This window comes from Sander lucioperca, chromosome 8 (assembly GCF_008315115.2).
Source record: "Sander lucioperca isolate FBNREF2018 chromosome 8, SLUC_FBN_1.2, whole genome shotgun sequence".
Lineage (NCBI taxonomy): Eukaryota > Metazoa > Chordata > Actinopteri > Perciformes > Percidae > Sander > Sander lucioperca.
Window position 1 is genome coordinate 29,021,816 of NC_050180.1, and position 25,547 is coordinate 29,047,362.

The window sequence follows — 25,547 nt, forward strand, 5'->3', positions numbered from 1 at the left end:
ACACACACGCGGCACACACGCGCGCACACACACGCACGCACACGCACGCACACACACACACACACACACACACACACACACACACACACACGCGCGCGCGCGCATACACACGCGTGGCACACAACCATACACACACTCGCACAGTGCGTTTTTACCCTTTAGATGGTAACGTGACGGTGGAGCGTTTTTAAGATTTCCACTCTGAGGGTGGTTTCACTTTTTTGCGTTTTTATGCCTCAAAAATGCCGTCGGCGTCTAAACAAAAGGCACATCTGATAAAATATTTTGTCGTTTTCACCCGCGATCGTATTCGTGTAAACAGGGCCTCAAAGTTATCATCCCTTAAATTAGGGATGTCCCGATTAGGTTTTTTTGCCCTCGAGTCCGAGTCATTTTATTTTGAGTATCTACCGATACCGTGTCCCGATCCGATACTTCTATAATATATAAAAAAGGAATAAAGAAGAGTGAAAAAACAGATCCAGGATGTTCCTTATTTTTTATTTAATTCACCTTATTTTAACATTCAACAACTCTGTTAACAAACAGAGCACTTCTGTTACATATCTCACAGTTTGCTATGGCAATGTTGTTGTCATCAACTTTATAATACCTCCAGAGCGCAGGCATACTCGCGGTTTCCGCTTCAAGCTGCTTCCGTGTTCTACTTTGCCGGCATTTAACCAATAGCGTCTCTGCAACAAAGTGATGTCATGCCGCACGCGTTGCTGTTTATGTGTGGAGTCAAAAGGGTCTAACTCTGTGCCACCGCATAACTATAGATGTGTTAAAAAATAATGAGAATATATATACATATATATCCGAGTCCTGATCGGGAGGTAACGTCTGATTCCGATCGAGTCTGCAATCACGTGATCGGGCCCGATTTCCGATCACGTGATCGGATCTGGACATCCCTACCTTAAATCATATATAAGTCTGTAAATTGTGTGGTTGAAATTGCAGACTAGTAAATTGCATTGTTTTTGGCTCACTTCCTGTATTTGGGTCGGATGGCGTTCTCACCTAAAATGAACCGAATTCTAGTTCACTTGGAAGCGAATCGAGACCCCCGTTTTCAAGTGGACCAGAGTTTGTTTGATCCGCACCAGAGTTTTGATGAGCTTTCACACCGCCCCAAACGAACCGGACTATCTGACCAAACGCTCCAGGATTTTCACACCCCATACTTGTGTTTAGTTTAAACATATATATTTTTAGGTAAAATAAATACCTTAAAGTATTGGCATTTTGTGTCTCTTCCCAGTTTTTGTCATGACCTAGAGCCAGGTTTATGACAAACATTTTCTAATTTCAGAATGGAGATGCATCCTATTGGACACAGTACAAATAAAGTTTAGCGTGAATTTAATCCGGAAAACTATTTTATGTTACGCACTCATTCATTCATTCTCTCATTCCCCCACCCCCTCTCTTCTCCTGTTTCCAGGAGATCAGCTGATTGGCCAGATTTAGCCACAATCTCTATCAGCCAATCACATCTTTGCTGTCAAAATCTGTTCTCCTCTCTGTTGCCGTCAGCTGTCATTTCAGTGCGAACGGTCGCAACCCTCCTCTTCCCCGTTCACCTTCAGTTCATAATTTCCAGCGCTCAGGTGTGAGCTCACCAGAAACCCCATCCTCTTCTCACCCATCCAGATCTCAGCATCCTCTTCATTCAACACCACCAGTGTCTAGACTCCATTAGGAGGGTATCCTACACTACTCACAGCTTCTCCACCCCCTTTAAAATATGATGACATCACAATGGGGTGTAATCGGCAAAGACTTTACTAATTGATCATCTTTAATGTGCGTGTGTCAATTTATAATGGCTCAATTAAGTCTCTCTTGATTGAACTACATGCGTACAGTAGCCAGCCAGGCCATGCTAACAGATAGCTGCTCAGTGCTAAAGTAACACATGCACACACGTGCGCACACACACACACACACACACACACACACACACACACACACACACACACACACACACACACACACACACACACACACACTTGATGAAGCCCTGAGAAGAAAATGTTCAAAGCTACAGTCCACAGCCGAAAGAAAAAAGACTGGAGGATCATGTGATAGATTTGAGAGGTATAAAAAAAACTAAGTAGAGAGCAGAGAGAAGAGAGTGATGTAAATGAGAGAAGGACACAGACAAATATAGAGAGAATGAAAGAGAGACAGAGACGTTAGGGAAAAGAAGAGGTCCTGTAGGGAAAAGAAGAGGTCCACATGAAAGTGAGAAGGAAGGAAGCGAGACGCACGTTGCCGAAACTGCTCCCCCTCTGGTTTTTTTTCCTCCTGCAGTGCTCTGTAATTCGTCTCTAAAAATATCAGGCAAAAGAAGGAGGAGGAGCATAAACAAACACAAGGGGAGGAAAGGATAAAAGAAGGTACGATGGAAAAGTGCACACACTGTGGCGGAAAAGGTTCAAAAGAAAGTGAGAGCAGAGCCACCTGGATGTGAATCGGTTTGTCCATGTGAGATAACGAGGGAACAGGAAAACAAGCGAGGAAGACAGCGAGAGTGAATACGTGGGGAGAGACAGAGGGAGCATGTGACTGCTCTTTTCCAGGCAGCCACGTGAGTGCTTCTCCTCAGCTGCTCCGCTCACACTGATCCCGCCAGAGGGGAGCAGAGCAGGGTCGCCACAGTCAACAGTGGGGAAAAAAAAAAACACACACACACTAGCCCACACTGGCTTTACGCACTCTGGTCAGAGCTTAGTGCCGTCCTGATCTAGCCCTTATTACATACTGGTGCATTTCCTGGAGATTTCCATAACCATATAGAAATGCACGGGTGAAGATGGACAGATAAACATGATTATATTTTATTTGTGCTCTCTTTAAAAAGCACATATATTTGACAGTGCTCCAGCCTTGTCAAGAGAGAATGTAGTCTTAAGAGTGACATATGTCAATACAGTCACATACTACCAGAAAATAGTCACAGACACCTAGCACCTGGCTGGGTTGTGCTTTGCATACGCGACAGCCTTAAAGCTGTACAGAAAGACAGGTTACATTTCGAATACATAATCACAAACAAAGAGAAAATCGCTTCTCTCTGTTCAGCCTTACCAGGCGAGCTTGAAGCCTTTCATTAGTACAGCGAGGAGTGTCTGACGTCCACAGCGTGTTGTGGGCACTGGGCTGCCCGTTCACACAGCCGCATGCTGACTGACAGCCTGCCAAAGCCTCACCTCCCATACACAGAGCAGGAGAGATGCACGGAGGGAAGAAGGGAGGAATGGATGCAGAGACAGATGGAGGGTTGGGGGAACCAAAGTCTGGAAGGATGATCCTCAGCTTTGCCCCTTACTGCTACATTCCTTCGCTTGTATCGAGGTGCCGCAGTGCTGAGCGCTTGTGCCAGAAATTCACACCTCCCTGAGGTTCTTCAGTTTTCCCAAAAGAGGAGGCATATTCACAATGCAAACTGCAGCACGCAGCAGAAGCAGAAAGGCTAGCATTTGCAAATGAATGCCAACATGGCCGGTCGCTGTTCCTTTCTAACTCTGTGTATTTTCTAACAAGCTCTTCCACGGCCCCCTCACAGCATTTGTTTGCTCGCTCAAACTCTCTGTCTATCCCCCAGTCTCCGCTGCGGATGAAAGCTGCACTTGCTGTGCTCACAGTGAGCAGGCGCAGATCTCTACCCTCCCCCTCACTCTCTCTCTCCCTCCTGTTCTCCCTCCTCTTCCCTAGATGGCTCTCTTTCTCCATGATAAGCCTAGCTGACCGAGTGTGGAGGACTAGAGCAGGATAGTAGCCTCTTGCCATAATATCCCCTGTGCAATGACCCCCACCCTCTATGCTATATATGAGAAGGGTATTAAGTAGGGGGAGGGGGGCTGCTGCAGTTCTTTCCTCTCGTATTGGACTCCAGCCTTAATCAGTGTCAGCAGCTAACCCTGTTAATCTCTTAATGCATTGAGTGTACTGTGTTTATAGTGGTGTGCTGTGTACATGTTCTGCATACATGATGAATCAGATAGACATCATGGTGACTCAGCTTGCTTACTTGGTTACTGAATGTTTTATAACTGCAATAACCTGAGTTTAAATCTAACTGGGGCCTTTTGCCAATCGTCCTCATTCCTCTAATTAACTGGCACAGCAGGTCTGTCAAGCTCTGAATTAACAGCGATACTCTGTATCTCAAGAGTTAGAAGGGTTGTGCCTTTTTTCTGCCTTTCCAAAAACCCAAAACACAAGAGCAAAAGTGTAGGGAAGGGATTAATCTGTGTTCTTACCTGTTTTAATGTAAGCTGCAAACGTTCGCATGCCCAGCGAACTAGCTTACCGAAAGTAGTACCCATGCATTATTTCCAAGCTAACTACATTATTTAGCGGGGTTACAGGTTATGTTAGAAAAATACCTGATCCACTCTGTGGGAGTCAAGAAAATACTATACTATATCAGAAATTAAGAAAAGCAAATCTGACAGCTTTTCAGCTTTATATATATATATCATAAAAACCTGCTGACAAAGTCCACAGCTAGAAATGAGAAGCCCACTTTTGTTTACTTCTGTCGGAAATGAAAAAGCCTTTGTTGACAGTTGCTTTAAAAATATTTTAATATTTATAAAATCCTTCTAGCAATGAGAGTGAGAATCAAACCCCATGTGAACTCATCTCAACTATATTTGTAATGGATTAACCTTTAGCGCTAGCCACAGGGGTCAGAGAGCAACCGGCCTGTTCAACCAAAGCTGTCATCAAAAACAATGTCCGACTTTGGGGTCAGGATGCAGCACATTCTTCCTGTTTAACCTACTTAAAGTCTTTCACATTACACATTACATCTCATTAGGGATGGCTAATACTACAGCTAATGCAAACCACTGTTCACCATCAGAACTGACATACTTGTTGGCCTTTAGTGATGTGTACAGTGACATGCACTTGTGACGTTATCTGTGTTACATCCATTTTCCAGAGGCTTTTAACCAAGGTCTAAATCATGCCAGGGAAAGTAACACCTGTTGCACTGTTATGATTGTACAATCCTTTTCCAAATTATTACATCAAAAACTCCTTGAATAGCAGCACGGCATAGGATAGACATGAATAGAGCATCGAGACCCCGAACTTTTATATTCAGGACATTTTGCAAGAGACATTGATGACAGTTTTGCCAAACAGTTAACTGTATGTGCCCTTTTTTAAATCGGGCAATTTGGGGTTTCTGTCAATGAACAGAGGTACTATGTATAACAATAGCATTAGTATCACCTACAATATGGTGTTGTCATACTGAACTCACATAGCAGTTTTGCAGTTACAGTATGTTATTTGTTATTTTTCATGGTTAATACATTAGACATTCATGGTCTACATTAAGTAGCATAGCTTAATAAAAAAAAAACATGCAAGATGATAAAAAAAAAAACATATTGCTAATCATGACTTTGTGAATTTGACTCTTAGTTGGCATTGGTCCATTATTCCAAAGGATAGCCTGGCAAATATAATACAATGTGTATCTACGTCTCTACATGTGTTCTTTTGTGTGCATATTTGCACATGTGTATTTTGGGCTGTAGAGTGCTCCATAAACAATCTATGGCATAACTAGCCATCAATAGCTGGCAACTGCTGGTTTTTAAAGCACCTATGACCACATTGTGATTACTTTTATTTTGAAAAACTATTAGAGGGAAGAGGATCAGTGAGTGGATATTTCATTTCTGCACTATGGGGCAGGCAAGAGCAGACAAGAGGATGCACTCTCTCTCTATTGTAAGCCAGCATTGTCTCTCCCCATGGGCTACTGCGGATGTGGTAAGACTGCAGGGAGAGAAAAGTGAGGAGAGGAAAAGAGGCGGGGATATGAAAGCGATCTAATCCCTTCTCAGGTGAAGCAGTGAGTGCTGTAGCCTGAGCTTCAGTCAAGCAAGAGGACAGACATTAAGTCATCTCACACAGAGTCCATCTGGTACCCACCTAAATCATGGCTTGCTAACAATTTAAGGGGAAAACAAAAAACAAAATACCTGCAACCATGGCGCACCTTTACCGACAGTAGTACCCATGCATTATTTCCAAGCTAACTACATTATTTAGCGGGGTTACAGGTTACAGGTAACAGGTTGTGTTAGAAAAATACCTGATCCACCCTGTGGGAGCCAATAAAATACTATATCAGAAATTACCTGAAATCATGACTGGTAGTCATGATTTCTGGGAACATCCAGGAAAGTCGCAGAGTTTAGGCAGTAAGATGTCACCTGCACCTTGAATGCTGAGAATTCTACTCTGCAATGGACAAGCAGTTCATCTTGACCTAGCTTCCCCTACTAATGTGACTATTCCATCAAGGCACACGTATTGTTAATTTCCATCCATATTTCTTTATAAAAAAGATGGTATCAAAGCAGCCAGAGAGGTCATTGTGACATTTCATTACTTCTACATTCCAAACAATACTGGTACAGTACCTGTACCTTTTGTGTTTTCACTGTACCTGTCAAAAATAATTATTGAAAATTAGATGTTATACCTAAAAGGCATTACAGTAGACTGTACATCAAATAATGCAATCAGGAGGTTGATTCCCTCAGTTTTAACACACAGAGGTTGGCTACCCATTGTATTCTGCTTAGTCAAACTAACCCACGCTATTAGGAAGAGGCCAATAATACCATGCCTGATTATTGAAAGATGGATTTTATGCAACAGGACAAACATTTGTTTCCGTTCGAGTGTTTTGTGGCACTCAAAGCCTGCCCTACTCGATTTTGTGTCATCTTTCTTGCTGTGTGTGATTGTTTTTTGACTCGTTAGTGCTCTGTCCAGCCTGCTGAGGAGAAGCAGCTACAGAGTGGTGCTGAATGGACAGCTCCTCTAGAGAAGAGTCAACCACTGAGTCAGAGATGTTTCCTCCCACTGGTGCCCCCTGCTGACCAGACCACAGCTGAGTTTTGCTATAGTAAAATACTTATCCAAAAAAATAAAAATAAAAAAGCTTTCCTGCTGGCATAAGGCAAAAACAGGAATTTATTTACTCTCTTGTAAAAGTAAATGGATTCACACTTCGCTCACAGTTTTCATGAATACATGCTATGTTTAAAATGCTCTTTATAGGAAGGATTCTAAAAGAAATACATGACTCTGGGTTAGAGTTTAGATTCTCAACCCGAGCCCGAGCCCGAGCCCGACCCGAGCCAGACCGGACCTCGGGTCGGGCTCGGGCCGTTATTTTTCGCCACATCCTCGGGCCGGGCCGGGCCCGGGCCGGACCCTTGATCAAGCAATTTTTTATTTTTTTTTATCCATTACCTTATTATCCTATTTGGGTGGGGAGAAAGCTATGCCATAATCAGAAATATTATATATATATATATATATAGGCTATATAAAAGTAACAAATGTGTACAAAAGTTAGGCTGCAGTTACAAAATGCAGCACTTCATGCGCGGAGTCTCCTCCTCTCGCACGCATCACACCGGGAGCTTGAAGATGTAAAGAAAAAAAGAAAAACAGGAGAATTAACTTTGAGCAAGTGTGGAGGAAAGTCGGAGGTATGGAAGCAGTTTAAACAGGTCGTGGGCAGTGACAACAATATGTTGTTCATCATTGTTTCTTTTTTTTTTTACGTTTCTTCATTCAGATCCATTTGCGATCCGTTCCATTCTAAACAAACAGCGCAGTTTACAGGCTTCGTCCTTGTTGTATTATTCTAAACAGATTTCTGTAGTTCAAACAACTCTGAATTGTAGTTGAGAACATCAGTTACAACGGCCCACGTATTAAAAAATTGTCGGATTTAAATTGGGCTCGGGCTCATAATTACAGTTAATGTGTCGGGCCGGGCCGGGCTCGGACGCAACGTGCTCGGGCAGGTTCGGGCTTGATTTTTTGGGCCGATTTAGGCTCTACTCTGGGTTGCTCTGGCTCAGGAGGTGGAGCGGGTCGTCCTTTAATTACAAGGTTGACGTTCGATCTCTGGCTCCTCCTGGCTGTATGTCAAAGTGTCCTTGAGCAAGACACTTAATGCCAAGTTGCTCTCGCCTTGTCCGGTAAGGTAAAAAGCTACAATATGCACGCTATATATCCATTTTAAAATTTGCTTGAAGGAAAGATAAAAAGAATAGAGGTTGCAACTCATATTTCATGGAGTGAGTCATGCCTTTAAAATCTATTAAGTAATAAGTAAGTAATAATTAATTGTAAGTCAGCAAAACAGCTGACGTGATTTCTGCATTAGCTGTTTAGCATTCCTTGAACCCTAATCTGGAACAGGGATGTTTCATTTATTTCTAAGAATAGCATTGGTAGATAATCTGGATTAATCCTCTACACTGCTTTGTGAGATTGGATGCTGTGGCGAGTTTGACTCTCCCCATTCTGCCTGGTGGGCGTTCCTTTCTCTGTGACACACTATGGATTAAAGGCATACTATTGCTGCGTTCATGTCACCTGGGAATAACAGGGACCGCCCCCGTGATTACGTTGTTTTTCCGACTGCCAGCGTTCACATGGCCGGGATGCGTGTTCTTCTTCTTCTGTTATACTGGCGTTTGGCATAACAACTTTTTGCATGACTGCCACCAACTGTTGGCCGTAGCCTAGAGCATCAGGTGTGTGAAAACATGGAGGCCACAATAACAAAAGATTTGCTGCTGTTTTCTTATACGAGCATAGAAACAGCACATCATCAGGTGTTAGGGAAAGGACACGGATAAGGTGTTGTTTTTTTATACGTGGGCCTATTTATGAATAATTTGAAACATGTTATGTCTGTGTATGTTTCTCAGCAGAGGCATTTGTCCACAATAAACAGTTTATTGTCATTGAAATATGTTCAGTGAACCAAAGTCGCCTACATCAAATGTCAGTTGTCAACAACGCGTCACTGAATGGGAAACTCGGTTAGCAAAATCCAGCCCAAGTTTTCCACCTCTGATTCCCACAGGAAGGGACGTGAATGATGACGTTTTCACTCGGAAAAATGTTTTTCCGATGTCTATGAACGCAGCATATGTAACTTTTCCCTCTTCGGTCCCCCTACAGGTTGTCTTATACATAGTATGCCTGTTTTCCTACTCATGTTGAATAAACGGCCATAAATTGATCTCTACTATCTGAGAAGAGAGAAAAGGGGGCTCACTTGACTGGATGGCTGTTTAATTATTGTTGAACTGAGATGCCGGATAATCCGAGCCCTCAAGGCCACAGTGGGGAGAGAGAGAGAGAGAGAGAGCAGAAATGCAAACAGCATGCAAAGACAGGCATATACATACTATGCATAAGAAATTATGGCATAGTAGTACATGCTTACATTATTGATTAACAGAGTCACAGGCAACAGAGAAGAATAAGGTTAAACAGATGCAAACATGGGACAGCAATTGCACAACAGAAACCGGCTCAGTAGGAAGCCAGAGTGAATGTAATAGTATGCAGAAAACACACAGGCAGCAGAAATCCCACCCAGGACAGAACAGACACTTTGCAGACAGCCAACATTGACTAAAACATAAAAGCAGCCCAGGGAGAAAGAGTGAAAGACGATGACAGTGGTGATAAATGACATAATATATTTGATTGCAAAAAAAAAAAAACACATGCAACAAACAAGCAACACCGCAAGGAATAGATATCATATTCAATATCAGGTCAACCCAAAGAATGGTATTGCGAAATACTGATGGCCTTCTGCGCGACTGTCACGTGTGCCATAAATAAAAGAACAAAGTATGGCACGTGCTGACATTAAAGCAGTCATTTAAAAAAGCCTTCCATTTCCTGTTTCTGCTGCAGCAAGCAGGATGGAAATAGGCCGAGGTTTCTTTTTGAACAAACCTCAAACACACACTCATAATGACTAAACAAAGCGGAGGGAGAGAGAGGAGAAGAGAGAGGTGGTGGACAAAATGGAATTTTGGTATTTTCTCTATAAACCTGAATGAACCAGTGAGTATTCCCACCTACACCTGCAGAATGTATAGTAATACATGGTAGTTTCTTGCTGGTTAAATAGTACTATTCTAGAGTATTTTTTTAAGAAACTGTTAATGGCACTGTAAAGTGCATTGTGTTTTTAAGGCATAATTAACAGGGCAAACTGTTCTCACTCTGAAATCGTACAATACGGACGCTTGGGCAGTGGCTGTCAGCATCAGATACGTGGCGCGTGAAGATGTAGTATTAAGTGCGACAACGGTAGCAATTAGTATGAAAGCCCGAAATTCCGCGTATGGAGGTTGGTTGGGGTGGTGGATGGGACAAGCCACACAGGACTTTCACCCCGGAAATCGCGGTTCGTGTCACTTTTCCTAAACCCAACTGTGCCGTTCTTCTCCCACGTGTCACAGAAACTTTTATAAGGCACCTAACCAAGCATCCATATTTTTTTACGCAATGGGAGTGAGGATGTGTTGAACAGGGACACGTCTGAACCCAGTCACTGGGTTTATGTTATCAATGCATGAATGACAAATTTAGATTAATCAGAAGTTGATCAATATTAACAAACTGATAAACAGTACAGTAGATCTCCATTGGCTAAAAAGGCACAAGTCTTTGTATATCTCCAGGCTAAACTGGAGCTGTAACTATTATGCAGTGCATCAATGACTCATCACATCCATGACCCTGAGCTCCACAAATACACAGCTGCTCTGTTTGGAAAAATAATGTCACGACACAGAAAGATCAGGTTCTGCTGATCTCCCCAGATCTAGTCCACATCCAGTAGGGTATACATTTTAGCATCTATTGTATCACTGCTGACACTCCTGTATAGGAACAGAAATGTCAAAGAGTTACTTGAGGGAAGCTGTTTAACCAGTGTAAATATTTAAAATGTGTTTGGTCTTTTTAGTCCTATTTTTACAATTAAAGTTAAAAGACAACATTGGCACAAACCCTCTTACACTGAATTAGAGGCCCTTTTTAAAGAGAGTCATCCCTGTGCGGTTAGTAATTTCTTCTTGTTTAATCATCATCAACACCTATTCCTTATCTTTCCTAATTACATAATTACACAACGCCAGCTCAGTCGTCACACAATTACGAAATAGCTCCACATGACCACATCATCAGTGAGCGTGAGATACTGTGGCGTGGAAGCCAACATGGTCAGATGTGCTGCCGCTGAGGGGGTTGTTCACTGTTGGTAACACTCAAACACAAACCTCCGCGGGTTAAACAACAACCCCATCTGTGTCCTCATGCTCTGTTCTCAAAGGAACCTTTGCTTAACCTTTATTTAAACAGGCAAGTTGATTAAAAACACAGCAGCTGCACAGATGATGCTGTCTAAATTAAGTCCATGTTTTTTCCAAATTAGTCCAACTTACACTGACACAGTTATGTGCTCTGAAGCAAAAACAAAAGCTTTTAGGTAGAGTGAGAAAAGCTATTTGTATATCAAAGGACTCTGCTTGTTGAGTTGTGATGGGATAAGGGATTGCGTTGGAGAGATATTGACTGACACCTCCCAGACAATCCTTCCATCTAGTCAGTCAGGGCTGTTGCCACAGAGATGACCCTGCCATTATTAAAGCCAGGAGCTGTCCAGCCTTCTGCTTCAGGGCCACATGCAGACCTTGCCTGATGTTTTTAGTCAGCCATACAGATGTCGAGACACACACACACAAACACACACACACACACACACACAGGTTGCTATGCCATTATTATCCACAAGGCCTTCACTTGAGCTATTTCGAGCTTCACAAATGATCAACGTCACTCATGGTGACAAAGCCACAATCACCCAGCAAAGCCTCACATTTCCAAAACACTTCAACTTTGCACAGATTAAATCTGCAACGATAATGTAATGAATCACAATTAAGACCTCTGCTTTTTCCACATCAAGCTTTCGCTGTGCATGAAAACCTGAGACCCTGGATTACATCATTCAACATTACAACAATCATTTTTATAGAGAGGGTAAATAACAGATAACTACAAACCTTAGCTCTGTTTATATAACTGGCAATCCAATAGATACTATTCAGGTTTATGATTTTTACCAACCTGTCACGGTAACACTTTACTTGAGGGTATCTACATAAGAGTGACATGACAGTGTCATGAACACATAAGCCTAACCCTAACTCTAACCATAACTTGTCATGACAAAAAACTAATGACACTTACTAAAAGAAGTGTTATGTCATAAAAGTTTATGACTTGTTTATAATGTTTCTGACACGTTCATGACAGTGTCATGTCACTCTTATGTAGATACCTTCAAGTAAAGTGTAACCCCTGTCACTAACAGGACACAAATGCACAATTTTGGAAGATTATTTCTGCCCTAAGTAGCCTACCTGATAGTCATATATAGCATGGCCATTAACTAATATGCTGTGGGATTGAATGATTGATTGATTAATTGATTTCCTGTCACTAAGGCTACGTTCACATTACAAGCAAATGTGGCCCAAATCCGATTTTTTTGCTCTGATGTGACAGATTCTGTGACAGTAATGTGGACACTGACATTTTTTTTCTGGGCCACTTTCATATGTAGTCCTAAATCCAATACATATCCGATCACCGGCCATGTGACTGCTGTGAGAATGCTCATATTGAAATTCATGTGAATTTTTCCAAGTCATACTTCACAGCTCAGGTGCTCCGCCTAGTCCCGCCCTACTGTGCAATGATTGGATGCTATGCGGAATTATGAGTGACAACTTTGTTTGGCTCATTTTAGCTAAAGGCCCCTTCAGACCAAACGCGGCAACGACGCTGCTGCACTCTGAAACCCGTTATTTCCAATTAGCGGCGGAGTGGGACCAAAACATCTACCGGGAAATGTCATAGACCACCGGCCCGGGTTGAGCAGAGGCCGCACAGTTTGACCAGCGGGCAGCGGCCGGGTAGCGGCTGCGGACAGCGGCCGATCAGACCGGCCCTCGCGGCCTCGAAACACTACCAGCCCACCGGGAAAAGTCCTGACTCTCCCGACTGCCACTCCGCCTGTGTCCAATGGCTTGCGCAGCGCCACAACGGTTTTTCGCTGCGTGTGAAATCTGAGGACCAGAAGTGGAGAGGAAGTAGATACAATTGTGGGATTTATATAAAGTATACCATAATGAAACAGCTCCTTCAAATGGTGAGTGTGAGAATGACATTCTCAGATGTGATGAATCACTTGACTTGAAGACTAAGAAAATACTTAAATGGGGGAGAATACACAGAGGATGAAGAATGGTATAATGTGTTAGAACCTATTATTTATCTTTGGTTTAATGACATGACAATGTCAATGCTCATGTGTGGAGTGTCTTTTGCTTGTTGAGTTGTATCCTACCTTTGGGGTTTCCATATCAGTTTCTTCCACTTCTTTTGCTTGGCCTATCAGTGAGGGTAGAGAAGAGTGAATGAGAGGTTTTGGTAGATTATCTTTTCTTTTTCATGACGTGAATGTCCTGATGGCAGTTGATTCTAACGAAAAATGCACTGATATTGATGCCTCATGTCTGCTACAGTTTACAGAAGTTCCTAGGCTGAAAAACAAACAGACATAAAAATCATAATGGAGTGTATTCTTTGTTATATATATATATATATATATATATATATATATATATATATATATATATATATATTATCTCTGGTCTTCACAAAAGGTAAGACACCTTTTATTTTAGTTTCCTGTCATTGGTTCAGATAAGCTTTTCACTGGTAATAAACAAAAGCACACTTTGCTTTTAAGAGGACCAAAAACGCGCTTTCAGTCATCTTGGTACGGTTATTTGGTGAGCGCTTGAGTTCAAATGACAAGTCCCAATGTGGTCGTAAATATGCACCGACTCTGATTTGCTTTTAGTCTTAACAATCAATAATTGTTTGAGATTAACATTTCGCACAAAAACACGTGCATTTGTGTGTATTTGTGCATGCACATACAAAAGAAAGCAATGTGTGCATAGTGCAGTCCTTTCACTCCAGTCACTGCTGCCGCCAGTGACTCAATACAGAGCGCCCACATGTACCATGAATCACTGCGATCAGAGGCCCTCAACCACTCCTCCATCTATTTAATCAATTCATTTTTGCCGTGGCACCTGATAATACATTTGCCTCTCCAGTCAGAGCAATTTCTTCCCACTCATTTACCCCTGACTGAGCTTCCCAGCACCTATTGAGAAGTTTCTTTCAGCTGTGCAACACCTTCTACAGATCTCATGCCTGTCAGTGAGGTAATCAAGTTTAACATTTTCTCACTGAGAGAAATTGATTTACTGAGGAATTTCCTGTTGAGATTAAACCCACGAGCATTAACATTTTAGCCAAATGGTGTGTTGCTGCTTGATAGATGCAAAATAAATGCACAGTGTCAAAACTCTTCAATACTCAGAAGCTGAAAGCGGATGTTTAAAATGACCCTGGATGCTTCGTTCTCTTGCAAACGTAGGATGCAGAATAACAGAAGAAGCCCTAAGTAAGAATAATCCATGGCCCCTTTGGAACAGCTAGAGGGGAAATCAATCACGTCTGCTATGATGGAAGGCAATTCAGAGGAGACAGATTACAGATTCCACCACTTGATTTATGAAACCTGAAAAAACAGACCTTCCATTAAAGACGGATATGTTTCAGAAAGGCAATCTGGCACGAAGAATTGAATTTGACTGTTAAGGTCTTTGGAGTTGAGTGTTAATCCTCAACAGCTCTGCAGAGCTTTACCCCTAGATGGACCTGTAGTGTTCGGTATAGAACAATTGCGTTTTAAATTTTTACACGACAGATGGATCTCCACCTACGACATATATCAATTTCATCCCTGTGGACAAGAGTGCTTATTTGCAGAAAAATGCATTAAATGTTGTCCTGCTGGGGCGAGATATAGACATTTAGCGTGATCAGCGGGATTGATCTGCTGATGAACATATGTGAATTACACCATGAGTCACCAGAGGCCCTGTGATTAGTCAGCAGTAAAGTCCTGCTGGATGAAGATGGATACAGTAGGGGCTGGATGTACATTATGGCTGGTTCTAGCCTGCTCCATAGTACTGTCTCCTTATCCTTGCCCACATACTGTAAGTGCCCCAATTTACTACTTTGAGTGGTACAATTTATTGAATGAACTCCAGCTTCATTATCTCACAGACCCCAAATTCCCCATACAACCAATACTCGATTAATATGGCAGTACATTAAGTGAGCTTAATGACAAATGGATTGGTATCAATTTCAGCTCCAACTGTGGACACATAGGGAAAGACTCATCTCTAAATGACAAAGACAGGTCTATATTTAGTTTACTTCATACCATAAAATGGCACATGTACATGGCATATTTCCTTGTGTAACTCTAGAGTGAGGCAGATGTCCACCTAGCATGAAAACAAGGCCTTTCACCAAAGCAGTAAGTGGGTGTGCCAGTGGGGTATTTTAATGAATCCCCTACAGTGATGGACGTCAACAGCTGGCCCAAAATACTCGCCGTGATATGATAATGACTCAGGTTCAGATTGGTGAAAATCTTTTGTAGACTAGATTTTTATTGGAAATTGAGAATTAGCTAGAAGGCTTACTTTTGAAAATAGTTCCAATCAATCCTTCCAAAAATGAGAGTCGGCAGATAAAGAACCATATGTTCTGTTTTGAAGTTTATTTCTAAAATTCAGAATAAGCAGTTGTTTCCAAAGTAACAATAAACGAGTCTAAGAGTGAAAAGAACGCTATTTTTATATAGTTTTTAGTAAAGCCTCTGCCCAGGTCCGATTTTTCCCACAAAGTCACAGAATGATTTGCGGCAGGTAGACGGCACTACAATCACACATTTTGACGGGTCACAGATTTCCTTGTAACACCGGAAAAGCCTGTGTTAGTGTATCCAGCAAGGTATAGGGTAGCAGGAGATTTCTTTATATAGGCTAGGCCTAATTGTATTTTAATGTTATTTTAGAAGTTATTTGTTGTAGGTATGGCTGATACTGGGGCAGGACAATCACAGAAAAAAAGGAAATTTAACGAAGAACTAAAAGCTAAAAGGGAAAGGGGACGGGCGAAAACGCGAGTCAACTTCGGTCGGGCTTTTAACAGATGGAGACAATTACTGGATTGTAAATGATTCAAAAACATCCGCGAATTGGCCCTCAGGTATGTAATATGTCTATTTCATTCATAAAATATCTGTAGATTGCGCGATGTGGTTGTACGCAGTGTTGGGGAAGTTACTTTTACGTTACTTTTAAAAGCAGGCGTCTCTGGCAGAGACTGAAGTTAATTATACAAAAACTATCTTTGACCATTGTTATGTCTCGTCAAGTTTGTTAAGTGTAGTCACGTCTTGTCTTGTGGTGCACTTCCTGTTTTATTTTGTATTCACTTTCCCTCTCGTTTCAGACCCTGACTTCCTCCCTTTGTGTGATTTTCCCGCCAGTGTGATTGTCTACCCCGCCCCTGATTGTTTTCACCTGGTCTCCCCTACCTCTTGTATAAATAGTCCTTGTCTCCCTTTGTCTTGTGCCAGTTCGTCTTGTCTTCATGTCAGTCTTGTCAACGTTCCAGCCAGGTTATATACGTCATTAAGTTTGTTTGATATATCCTCCTTGTGAGCGGCTTTTGTTTCAACCTTTTTTCTAGTAAAGTCTTTATTTTGTTAAACTTTAAACCGTGTGTCTGAGTCGTTCATTTGAGTCCTCCAGTGTCGTGTGTCTGAACGAACTGGCCAAAGTATGGACTCAGCCGACTCGAAGGTACTTCAAACTGCCCTCTCTGCACAGGGTACCAAGATCCATCAGCATGAGACACAGCTGAGCACAATCAGCCGTGGTGTGAAGAACCTCACAGAGCGGCAGCAAGAGTTTCAAACCTCAGTTACCACTCAGGTAAATCACCTGGCGGGGCAACTTCACCAAGTCATCACTCGTTTGGGAACTACACCTCCAGTGACTCCGCCTGTGGCTACCTCTGCTGTCTCAACAACCATGAATCAGGCTGCTCCATTGACTCTGTGTTTGGCCTCCCCAGAAAAATTCTCAGGGGACTCAGGTGACTGTAGAACTTTTTTAGTACAGTGTGACCTGCATTTTAAGCACAACCCGGCAGCTTTTGTTTCAGACCAAGCTAAAGTGGCATTCATTGTGTCCCATTTAATCGGCAGCTGCTTCGGCCACTGCCGAATGGTCCAGGGACTCTGATATTTGCCAGTCACTCTCAGTTTTTCAAGAGACCATGAGAAAAATATTTGATCACACCTCACCTGCTAGTGTAGCCTCTCGGGCCCTCATGCAGATCAAACAGCGCCACCGCCAAGTAGTCGACTATGCCATTGAGTTCCGCACAGTAGCCACAGATAGCGGGTGGAACACACTAGTGTTAATAGATGCGTTCGTGACTGGACTGTTAGAGCCCATTAAGGACCAGTTAGCACCCTTAGAGCTTCCTCAGGATTTAGAAGCCATTATAGCCATGTCAGTTTGTGTGGACAACAGGCTCCGTGAGAGGGATAGAGAGCGGCGTCGGACTGCAGTTCCTCCTCCCAGTCACTGGGGGCACCCTCTGGGGATCCAACTGTTGAGGACTTCTTCGTTTCCTATGGCGGCAGCTCCCGTGACGACCCCGCCACCACGCGCATTGGAGGAGCCAATGCAGCTGGGGAGGAGCAGAATTTTGCCAGAGGAGAGACAGCGCCATATGGTGGAGGGGTGCTGTTTCTACTGCGGACAACCGGGCCATCAACTCGCCTCCTGTCCGGGAAAAGATCGAGCTCACCAGCCAAGAGGAGGGCGCTGGTGAGCAAGATTACCTCGGATTTTCCTCCTCGATCACTGACCCAAGTAAGACTTTCCATTAATGACCAAACGGTTTTTCAGGAGGTGTTAATCGACTCTGGTGCAGATGAATGTTTTATGGACTGGAATTTAGCCCGACAGAACCAGATTAAGACTATTCCACTTAACCACCCCGTTAAGGCTACTGCATTGGATGGAGGGTTGTTGTTTAGAGTGACTCATTGTACTGAACCTATTCAGGTAACATTAAATGACACCCACACTGAGACCATGCAATTTCATTTATTTGACTCTGCACTGCATCCGCTGATTTTGGGGTTGCCGTGGCTTAAGAAACATACCACCCACATTGATTGGCGCACAGGAAAGATTAAGGGGTGGGGTGAAGAATGTGTAAACTCATGTACAGTTAATCATGTGACTCAGACTGACGTTTCTGAAGAATCAGTGGCTAAACTACGCTCAGGCAGTGACCCTGACTACCCAGACTTATCTACTGTACCTCCATGTTATATTGATTTGAAATAGGTCTTTAACAAGATTAAAGCTCTGTCTCTTCCTCCTCATCGACCTTTTGACTGTGCCATTGATCTGCTACCTGGCGCGCCCATTCCGAAGGGGCGTCTCTACTCCATTTCTTGGCCGGAGAGAGCTGCCATGGATGAGTACATTACCTCCTCTTAAAAGGCTGGAATCATCCGTCCGTCCTCCTCTCCTGCTGGTGCAGGTTTTTTCTTTGTGGGTAAGGACGGCTCCCTCAGGCCATGCGTTGACTATAGTTCTCTAAATGACATTACAGTAAAGAACCGTTACCCACTCCCACTGATCTCCTCTGCTTTTGAACTGCTCCAAACAGCCACAGTCTTCACTAAGCTAGATCTCAGGAATGCTTATCACCTCATCAGGATCAGAGGAGATGAATGGAAGACAGGTTTTAACACTCCTAGTAGACATTATGAGTACCTTGTCATGCCTTTTGGACTATGCAATGCTCCTGCTGTGTTTCAGACTTTTGTTAATGATGTATTGAGAGAGTACTTGAATATTTTTGTATTTGTGTACCTCGATGATATTCTGATTTTCTCTCCAGATACTGATTCTCATGTCACTCATGTACGCCAGGTCCTTCAGAAGCTTTTGGAGAACAACCTTTATGTCAAAGGTGAAAAGTGTAACTTTCATGCAGCTACCATCTCGTGGGATGGGTTACATTGTCTCTGCCAACCAGATGCAAATGGACCCGGCAAAGGTCAGCGCAGTGGCGGATTGGCCAACTCCACTCAACCGGAAAAAGGTACAACAGTTTCTGGGGTTTGCCAATTTCTACAGAAAGTTTATTCGAAACTTCAGTTCTGGTGCAGCGCCCCTGCATTCACTCACCTCTTCCAAGGTACCTTTTCAGTGGTCCCCCCAGGCCGAGAAAGCTTTCCAGTGTCTGAAGGAACTTTTTACCACGGCACCAGTACTCCCTGTTCCTGACCCCCCAACGGCAGTTTGTGGTCGAGGTTGATGCATCCAACGAGGGGATAGGGGTGGTGTTGTCCCAGAGGTCCGCCAAGGATAACCGGATGCATCCCTGCACCTATTTGTCACGTAAGTTGACTCCTGCAGAAAAGAATTATGATGTGGGGAACAAGGAACTGTTAGCTGTCAAAATAGCGCTGGAAGAGTGGAGGCACTGGTTGGAGGGGGCCGAGCAACCTTTTCTTGTGTGGACAGACCATAAAAACTTGGAATACATCAGGAAAGCCAAAAGACTCAATTCACGTCAGGCCAGATGGACTCTGTTCTTTTCCAGGTTTAACTTCACTCTGTCTTTTCGACCAGGCTCACAAAATGTTAAACCGGATGCTCTGTCTCGTCTTTATGACCGTGAACCTATTGCCAAAGAACCTGAATCTATCCTTCCACGAAACTGTGTGGTTGGAGCGGTGTCGTGGCAAATAGAAACAAATGTTAAGCAGGCTAATGCTATGACTACGGCACCCAGTGGGTGTCCTGATAACCGTTTGTTTGTCCCTGTATCATTTCGCTCCAAGGTGATCCACTGGGCTCACACCTCCATGCTTACGTGCCATCCAGGGGGCAAACGGACTATGTATGTCATTAAGCAGAGGTTCTGGTGGCTGGCTATGGAAAAGGCGGTTGCAGAGTACGTGGCGGCCTGTCCAGTGTGTGCCCGTAATAAGTCCATGCCTCGGGCCCAAATGGGCTTGCTGCACCCGCTGCCTGTTCCTCAACGGACATGGTCCCACATCTCCATGGACTTTGTGACTGGGTTGCCACCTTCTGAAGGTAACACTACCATCCTGACGGTGGTGGAACACTTCTCTAAGATGGCACACTTCATTCCCCTGGCCAAGTTACCCTCTGCCAAGCAAACAGCAGAGGTCATGATGAATGATGTTTTCAGGATCCATGGTTTCCCCAGTGATATCGTTTCAGACAGAGGACCACAGTTTGTCTCACGTTTCTAGAAGGAGTTCTGCCAGCTCCTCGGCGCCACCGTCAGCATGTCCTCCGGCTACCACCTGCAGTCCAATGGGCAGACGGAACGCCTTAATCAGGAACTTGAGACCTGTCTCCGATGTCTGGTTTCCCAGAACCAGGTCGCTTGGAGTAAACATCTCACCTGAGTGGAATACGCCCACAATACCCTTCCCTCGGCTGCCATGGGCCTCTCGCCATTCCAGTGTGCCAATGGCTACCAACCTCCCTTGTTCCCAGCTAATGTGAAGGAGGTCACGGTCCCCTCGGCTCACGCCTTGCTTGGACGTTATCGCCGGGTTTGGGCTGGTGCGCGGCGGATGCTCCTCCGGAGCTCGGCCCGGATGAAAGCAGCGGCGGACTGTCACCGCCGACTGGCTCCTCCCTACAGGCCTGGTCAGAGGGTGTGGCTTGCCACTAAGGATTTACCACTTCACGTCCATTCCAGGAAGTTGGCTCCGAGGTTTGTGGGTCCTTTTCCCGTATCTAAAGTAATTAAGCCGGTTTCTGTGCGTCTATGCCTTCCCAGGTCACTGAAGGTCCACTTCACGTTTCATGTCAGCAAGATCAAGCCAGTCAAGGAAAGCGCTCTGGTGCCCGCCTTTGCTCCCCCTCCGTCTCCCCGGATCATTGATGGCGGTCTGGTGTATACTAGGGGTGGAACGGTACACAGAAGTCACGGTTCGGTTCATACCTCGGTTCAGACATCACGGTTCGGTACAATGGAGGGAAAAGCATAACAAAAATGCAGAAGGCAATTTTTTTTTATTGTGCATGTCTCAGGCTGTACCACCTAGTGTCATACAGTCTCTCCCCTGAGCTAGCTGCAACAGCCTGAGTGTATTAAGTAAGATGTAAACAGTAAGTACCCCACATCATCTCCAGACTCCATCTGGAACTTGTAAACAAAATAAGACAATCAGCTAGTAGTGTGATATGGGAGACAAGCGCTGCTCTCATATGTGAATGAACAGAGCAGGGGTGTTAAAAGAGAAGCTTCGGTTACACAGAGCAGTTGGCGAATTGTTGCGTTAGCTTCACACGCTAACAGCGGAGCTAGCAGCAAACAGCGAAGCTAACGGCAGAGCTAACAGCTAACGGCGGAGCTAAAAGCGGAGCTAACAGCGGAGCAAACAGCGGAGCAAACAGCAAAGCTAACGGCGGAGCTAACAGCTAACGGCGGAGCTAAAAGCGGAGCTAACAGCGAAGCAAACAGCGAAGCAAATGGGCCTGGAAGCCATTTGTGGTCGAGGCAAGAAGGGATACAGCTACAGTAGGCTACATCCGTGTTTGGTTGTACATGGAAGGGACTAGTTTGCTTCGTGTGGACCAGAGTGATAGAGAAAGACATGGCTCTGGTGTGGACTCACTGGACCGACTAAGGGGGTGCTACAGATTAGGTGTCCCTAAGAAACGCGTATGTAACAGTAGTTCCACATTACATTAATTAATTTGCACACGAGTTTTCTTTATTTGTATACCGTGTATTCTCCGTGTAAATTCATGTACCGAACCGAGACGCCCGTACCGTTTCGGTTCAATACGAATACATGTATTGTTCCACCCCTAGTGTATACCGTCAAGAAGCTTCTGGCTGTCCGTCGCCGTGGGACCCAGTTCCTGGTGGACTGGGAGGATTACGGTCCTAAGGAGTGTTCATGGATCACTTCCCGTTTCATCGTGGACAAGGATCTCATCAGGGACTTTTATGCACGCCACCCGGAGGCTCCTGGGCCGTCGGGAGTCAGCCCTAGAGGGGGGGGTACTGTTATGTCTCGTCAAGTTTGTTAAGTGTAGTCACTCACGTCTTGTCTTGTGGTGCACTTCCTGTTTTATTTTGTATTCACTTTCCCTCTCGTTTCAGACCCTGACTTCCTCCCTTTGTGTGATTTTCCCGCCAGTGTGATTGTCTACCCCGCCCCTGATTGTTTTCACCTGGTCTCCCCTACCTCTTGTATAAATAGTCCTTGTCTTCCTTTGTCTTGTGCCAGTTCGTCTTGTCTTGTCTCCATGTCAGTCTTGTCAACGTTCCAGCCAGGTTATATACGTCATTAAGTTTGTTTGATATATCCTCCTTGTGAGCGCCTTTTGTTTCAACCTTTTTTCTAGTAAAGTCTTTATTTTGTTAAACTTTAAACCGTGTCTCTGAGTCGTGCATTTGAGTCCTCCAGTGTCGTGTGTCTGAGTCGTTACAACCATAAAGCCAATCTATGGTTTATCAGTGAAGTGTCTGAACTACACTGCAGATTCTCAACTCACAGAGTGACGGCTGATTCATTATGAACGAGTCCAGCGCGGGTTGAATGCACATCAGCAGGTCATCAGCGTTACAGGGTGTTAGTGTGTAATGTCTGTATCGACTTGTACCGGTCGCGCAGCCACGATGGTCTGTGCATTGAAAACATGAAACATGCAGCCTCTTTTCTCGAAGTCCTTGCGTGTCCGTGCGACCGACACAAGTCCACAGCGGTCCGCTGTGTGTATGTATGAGCCCATCTCCACCTCATCCATCTGTGAGGTTGTCAGCTTTGTGTCTGCCTGGCATGCTCTGTTTGTAGGACGGCCGATTTAACCGCCAGTCCTCAGCGATGTAGTGGCATGTGTCACGTAGCTCTCCGCTCAGAGCGCCGTCCAGCAAAAAGCCACAAAGCTTAAAACGCTCTCAAAAGTTAGCGTTGGCTGCTTCTCGCTTGCCATTATTGCTCTGCTACCAGCCTCTGTCACGTCCCGTGTGGAGCTTTTGAGCGCGCAGCTGAGAAGGCAGTGTCACTGTTAAATCTGTCCCTGGAAAAAGTAACGTTGCGCCGAATTGCGAGTTACGTTACTGTAACGTGTTGCACACGACACTGGTTGTACGTCAGTAGCCGACATTAAATTACGTCCACTTCCATTTAGCACAGACGTTTTAATCCTTTCAGTCCGTGTTTGTGTTGGCCTACTATTTTCTTTGCCCTTGTCCCCCTGTACTTGTGTAAAGCGTCCATGGATTTCATGAAACGCGCTATATTAATATAAGTTATTATTACATTGGTTGCAACAACAAACTCTTAATGCTTTGGCTCATGACACAGTGACAGTGATACCCGGTTTAGCTCACGATGCATCCAAAGTAGGCTAGGCTAATTTACCGTGTGCAACATCTATGTTGCAACGATGCATCTGTAACGTATTCTGTTATTGTAAATGAATGATTTTCTGTCTGAGCAAAAAATTCATCGCGACTATATGACCTCCTGGTAATGTTAACTCAGTAATAAACAGTGGGCAATAAAGCACCGTAAAGAAAAGACCTTTACGACAGCAGGTGTGGTAAAAACACTTCCGCTTTTGTCCAAAGGGGCCGCTAGAATCAACACAAACTGAAAGTTACATATAGACACTTTAACTTAAGTCTTTTACCCATTTTTTAGCCATAAAATGAAAGCCCACAGTTTTTCACAGTGTGCATTTTTAATAAAAATTCAATGGTTAAATGGACAGTGGTGTCAAAGGAGGTGTGCATCTCACTGACCAGCATTACAGGAAACACTACCAGAGTAAAGTTAATTTTCTGACATGGTTCAGCTTTTGTACGGCCGACCTCACTGGTGTTTGGCATCAAAGCTGAGAGCAGTGGAGCAGATCACAGCAGGTACTAGTGATGGAAAGACTGGACCCAGTATTTTTACATAAGACACATTTGGGTAATTTTTAGCTTGGAGAGTGTGGTGGTTAAACACATAGTTTAAGAAAAGGTTTGAGAAAGCCTGATCTGAAAACCAAAATTTAAATAAGTAAAATAGCTTGTAAATTTGGTAAAGCTATTGTTTTTTTGTTTTTTTTTAAGCGCTTTTTTCTTTACAACATTACAATATTCTTGACGAATAGTGAGAAGAGAAAAGTAGGAGCACATCAGAAATTACAACGTTTCAGGAGCATGGTAATATTAAAATGATTACATATAATGTCATATTGACCACCTCTTCTTTGCAGATTTGTCAATGGCCAATGTGTTTCTTCTATGTTTAACAACACACTGTCAACGCTGCAAATAATTTAAATAAACTGTACAGCCACAAGTATTTGGGTTTTAAATGATATATTGACTTATATAGATTGCAGACAGACACATGTTTAGAGTTAGATATGCATTGTGTCTTACTGTATAAATTCAAAAGAATTGTTTGTAAAGCTATTTTTTACAACTGTAAATCATTTTTATTTCATTATTTTTGTTTCTGGAGTGTAGCTCAAATTATTAAGACTATACACATAGGATAGGCATATAAAAGCTTGCCTGAGCCTTTTCAGTCATGTCTACTATATTGTATATTGAATATGCTGTTATACTTATTGTGTATGATAGGGGTGGGAATCTCTTGGCACCTCACGATTCTAAACCGATTATCCATGCGTGATTTAAAAAAAAATACATATAAATCTGAGTTTGCTAATCACTTCCTAGACAAAGCAGCTAGACAAAGCTTAGATTTTGACATATACAATATTTGTCACACACAAGTTTTTGGTAGTCGTTCCATGCTTAAGCCTTAAACGTGCTTGTGAAAGTCACCTCTCACAGTAATCTTCCATGTCAGAGGCTCAGTCATGTTTAAAGGTGGATAATTGGCTTCTTAGAACATGAAACATGAGGTGGTCAGATGTAATGTGATAAAGTAGATGAACAGCCTATATGTGTTTTGCCTAATTATTTTATGTATGTCTTATTAGATCATGTGTATATATACAAAAAAATGTTTTTCCTTTTGGCCATTTTTGTGTGTTTTTTTCTGCCTAAACTCTAAGTTGTTGTCCATTATCCCATCCTCTTTCAGTCACTCTGTTTTCTGATTTGTACTTGTCTGGAGACAGTAACTTTTAAATAAAAATCAACACATAAAAAAAATTAAAAAAAATAATCGATTATTAACTTATCAGCATCGATAATCGAATAGTTCTAGAGAGAATCGCGATGCATCTAAGAATCGATTATTTTTCCCACCCCTAGTGTATGACTAAATGCAATACTACTACTACTACTACTACTGAAAGGCATGACACTATTTGTATCACCATTTTACAGAAGATGTGGAGCGGGCCCATTTTATAGAAGAAATCTGACACAGCCTCTTCAGACAGCAATCACTTTTTTTTTCCATTAAAGCAAATTAGCTGTTTTTTTCCATTGTCTCATAATAGAAATAATGAATCAAAGTGTGCTTGAGCTACTAGCACTTTTGCTACTTAATGACTATCATTCGTGATTCATGTTAAGGCTGCAGAGATAGTTATGTGAGGGTAACACAGTAATACCTGCCAGGAGTATTTATCACAGAGTGGTAA

At 43.3% G+C, this 25,547-nt stretch overlaps 1 protein-coding gene and 1 long non-coding RNA gene across 18 annotated transcripts in view; one reads left to right on the plus strand and one right to left on the minus strand.

Moving 5' to 3' along the window:
• gramd1bb (GRAM domain containing 1Bb) overlaps window positions 1–25,547 on the minus strand; it is a 128,408-nt gene that overhangs the window by 46,004 nt on the left and 56,857 nt on the right. For 2 of the 17 annotated variants that reach the window (XM_036004651.1, XM_031290914.2), the window contains exon 1: window positions 3,100–3,637. The exons of 14 other annotated variants lie outside the window; for them this stretch is intronic. In XM_036004651.1, the coding sequence (XP_035860544.1) occupies window positions 3,100–3,122 (23 nt within the window). In that variant the 5' untranslated portion in view covers window positions 3,123–3,637. Of the gene's footprint in view, window positions 1–3,099; window positions 3,638–13,300; window positions 13,345–25,547 lie in introns of those variants that run through there. One more of the 17 variants, XM_031290912.2, reaches the window with a different exon arrangement.
• LOC116043898 lies at window positions 10,354–24,868 on the plus strand. Its single transcript, XR_004103571.1, has 3 exons — window positions 10,354–10,405; window positions 15,821–15,825; window positions 24,858–24,868. It is a non-coding gene; the product is annotated as an uncharacterized LOC116043898 (long non-coding RNA).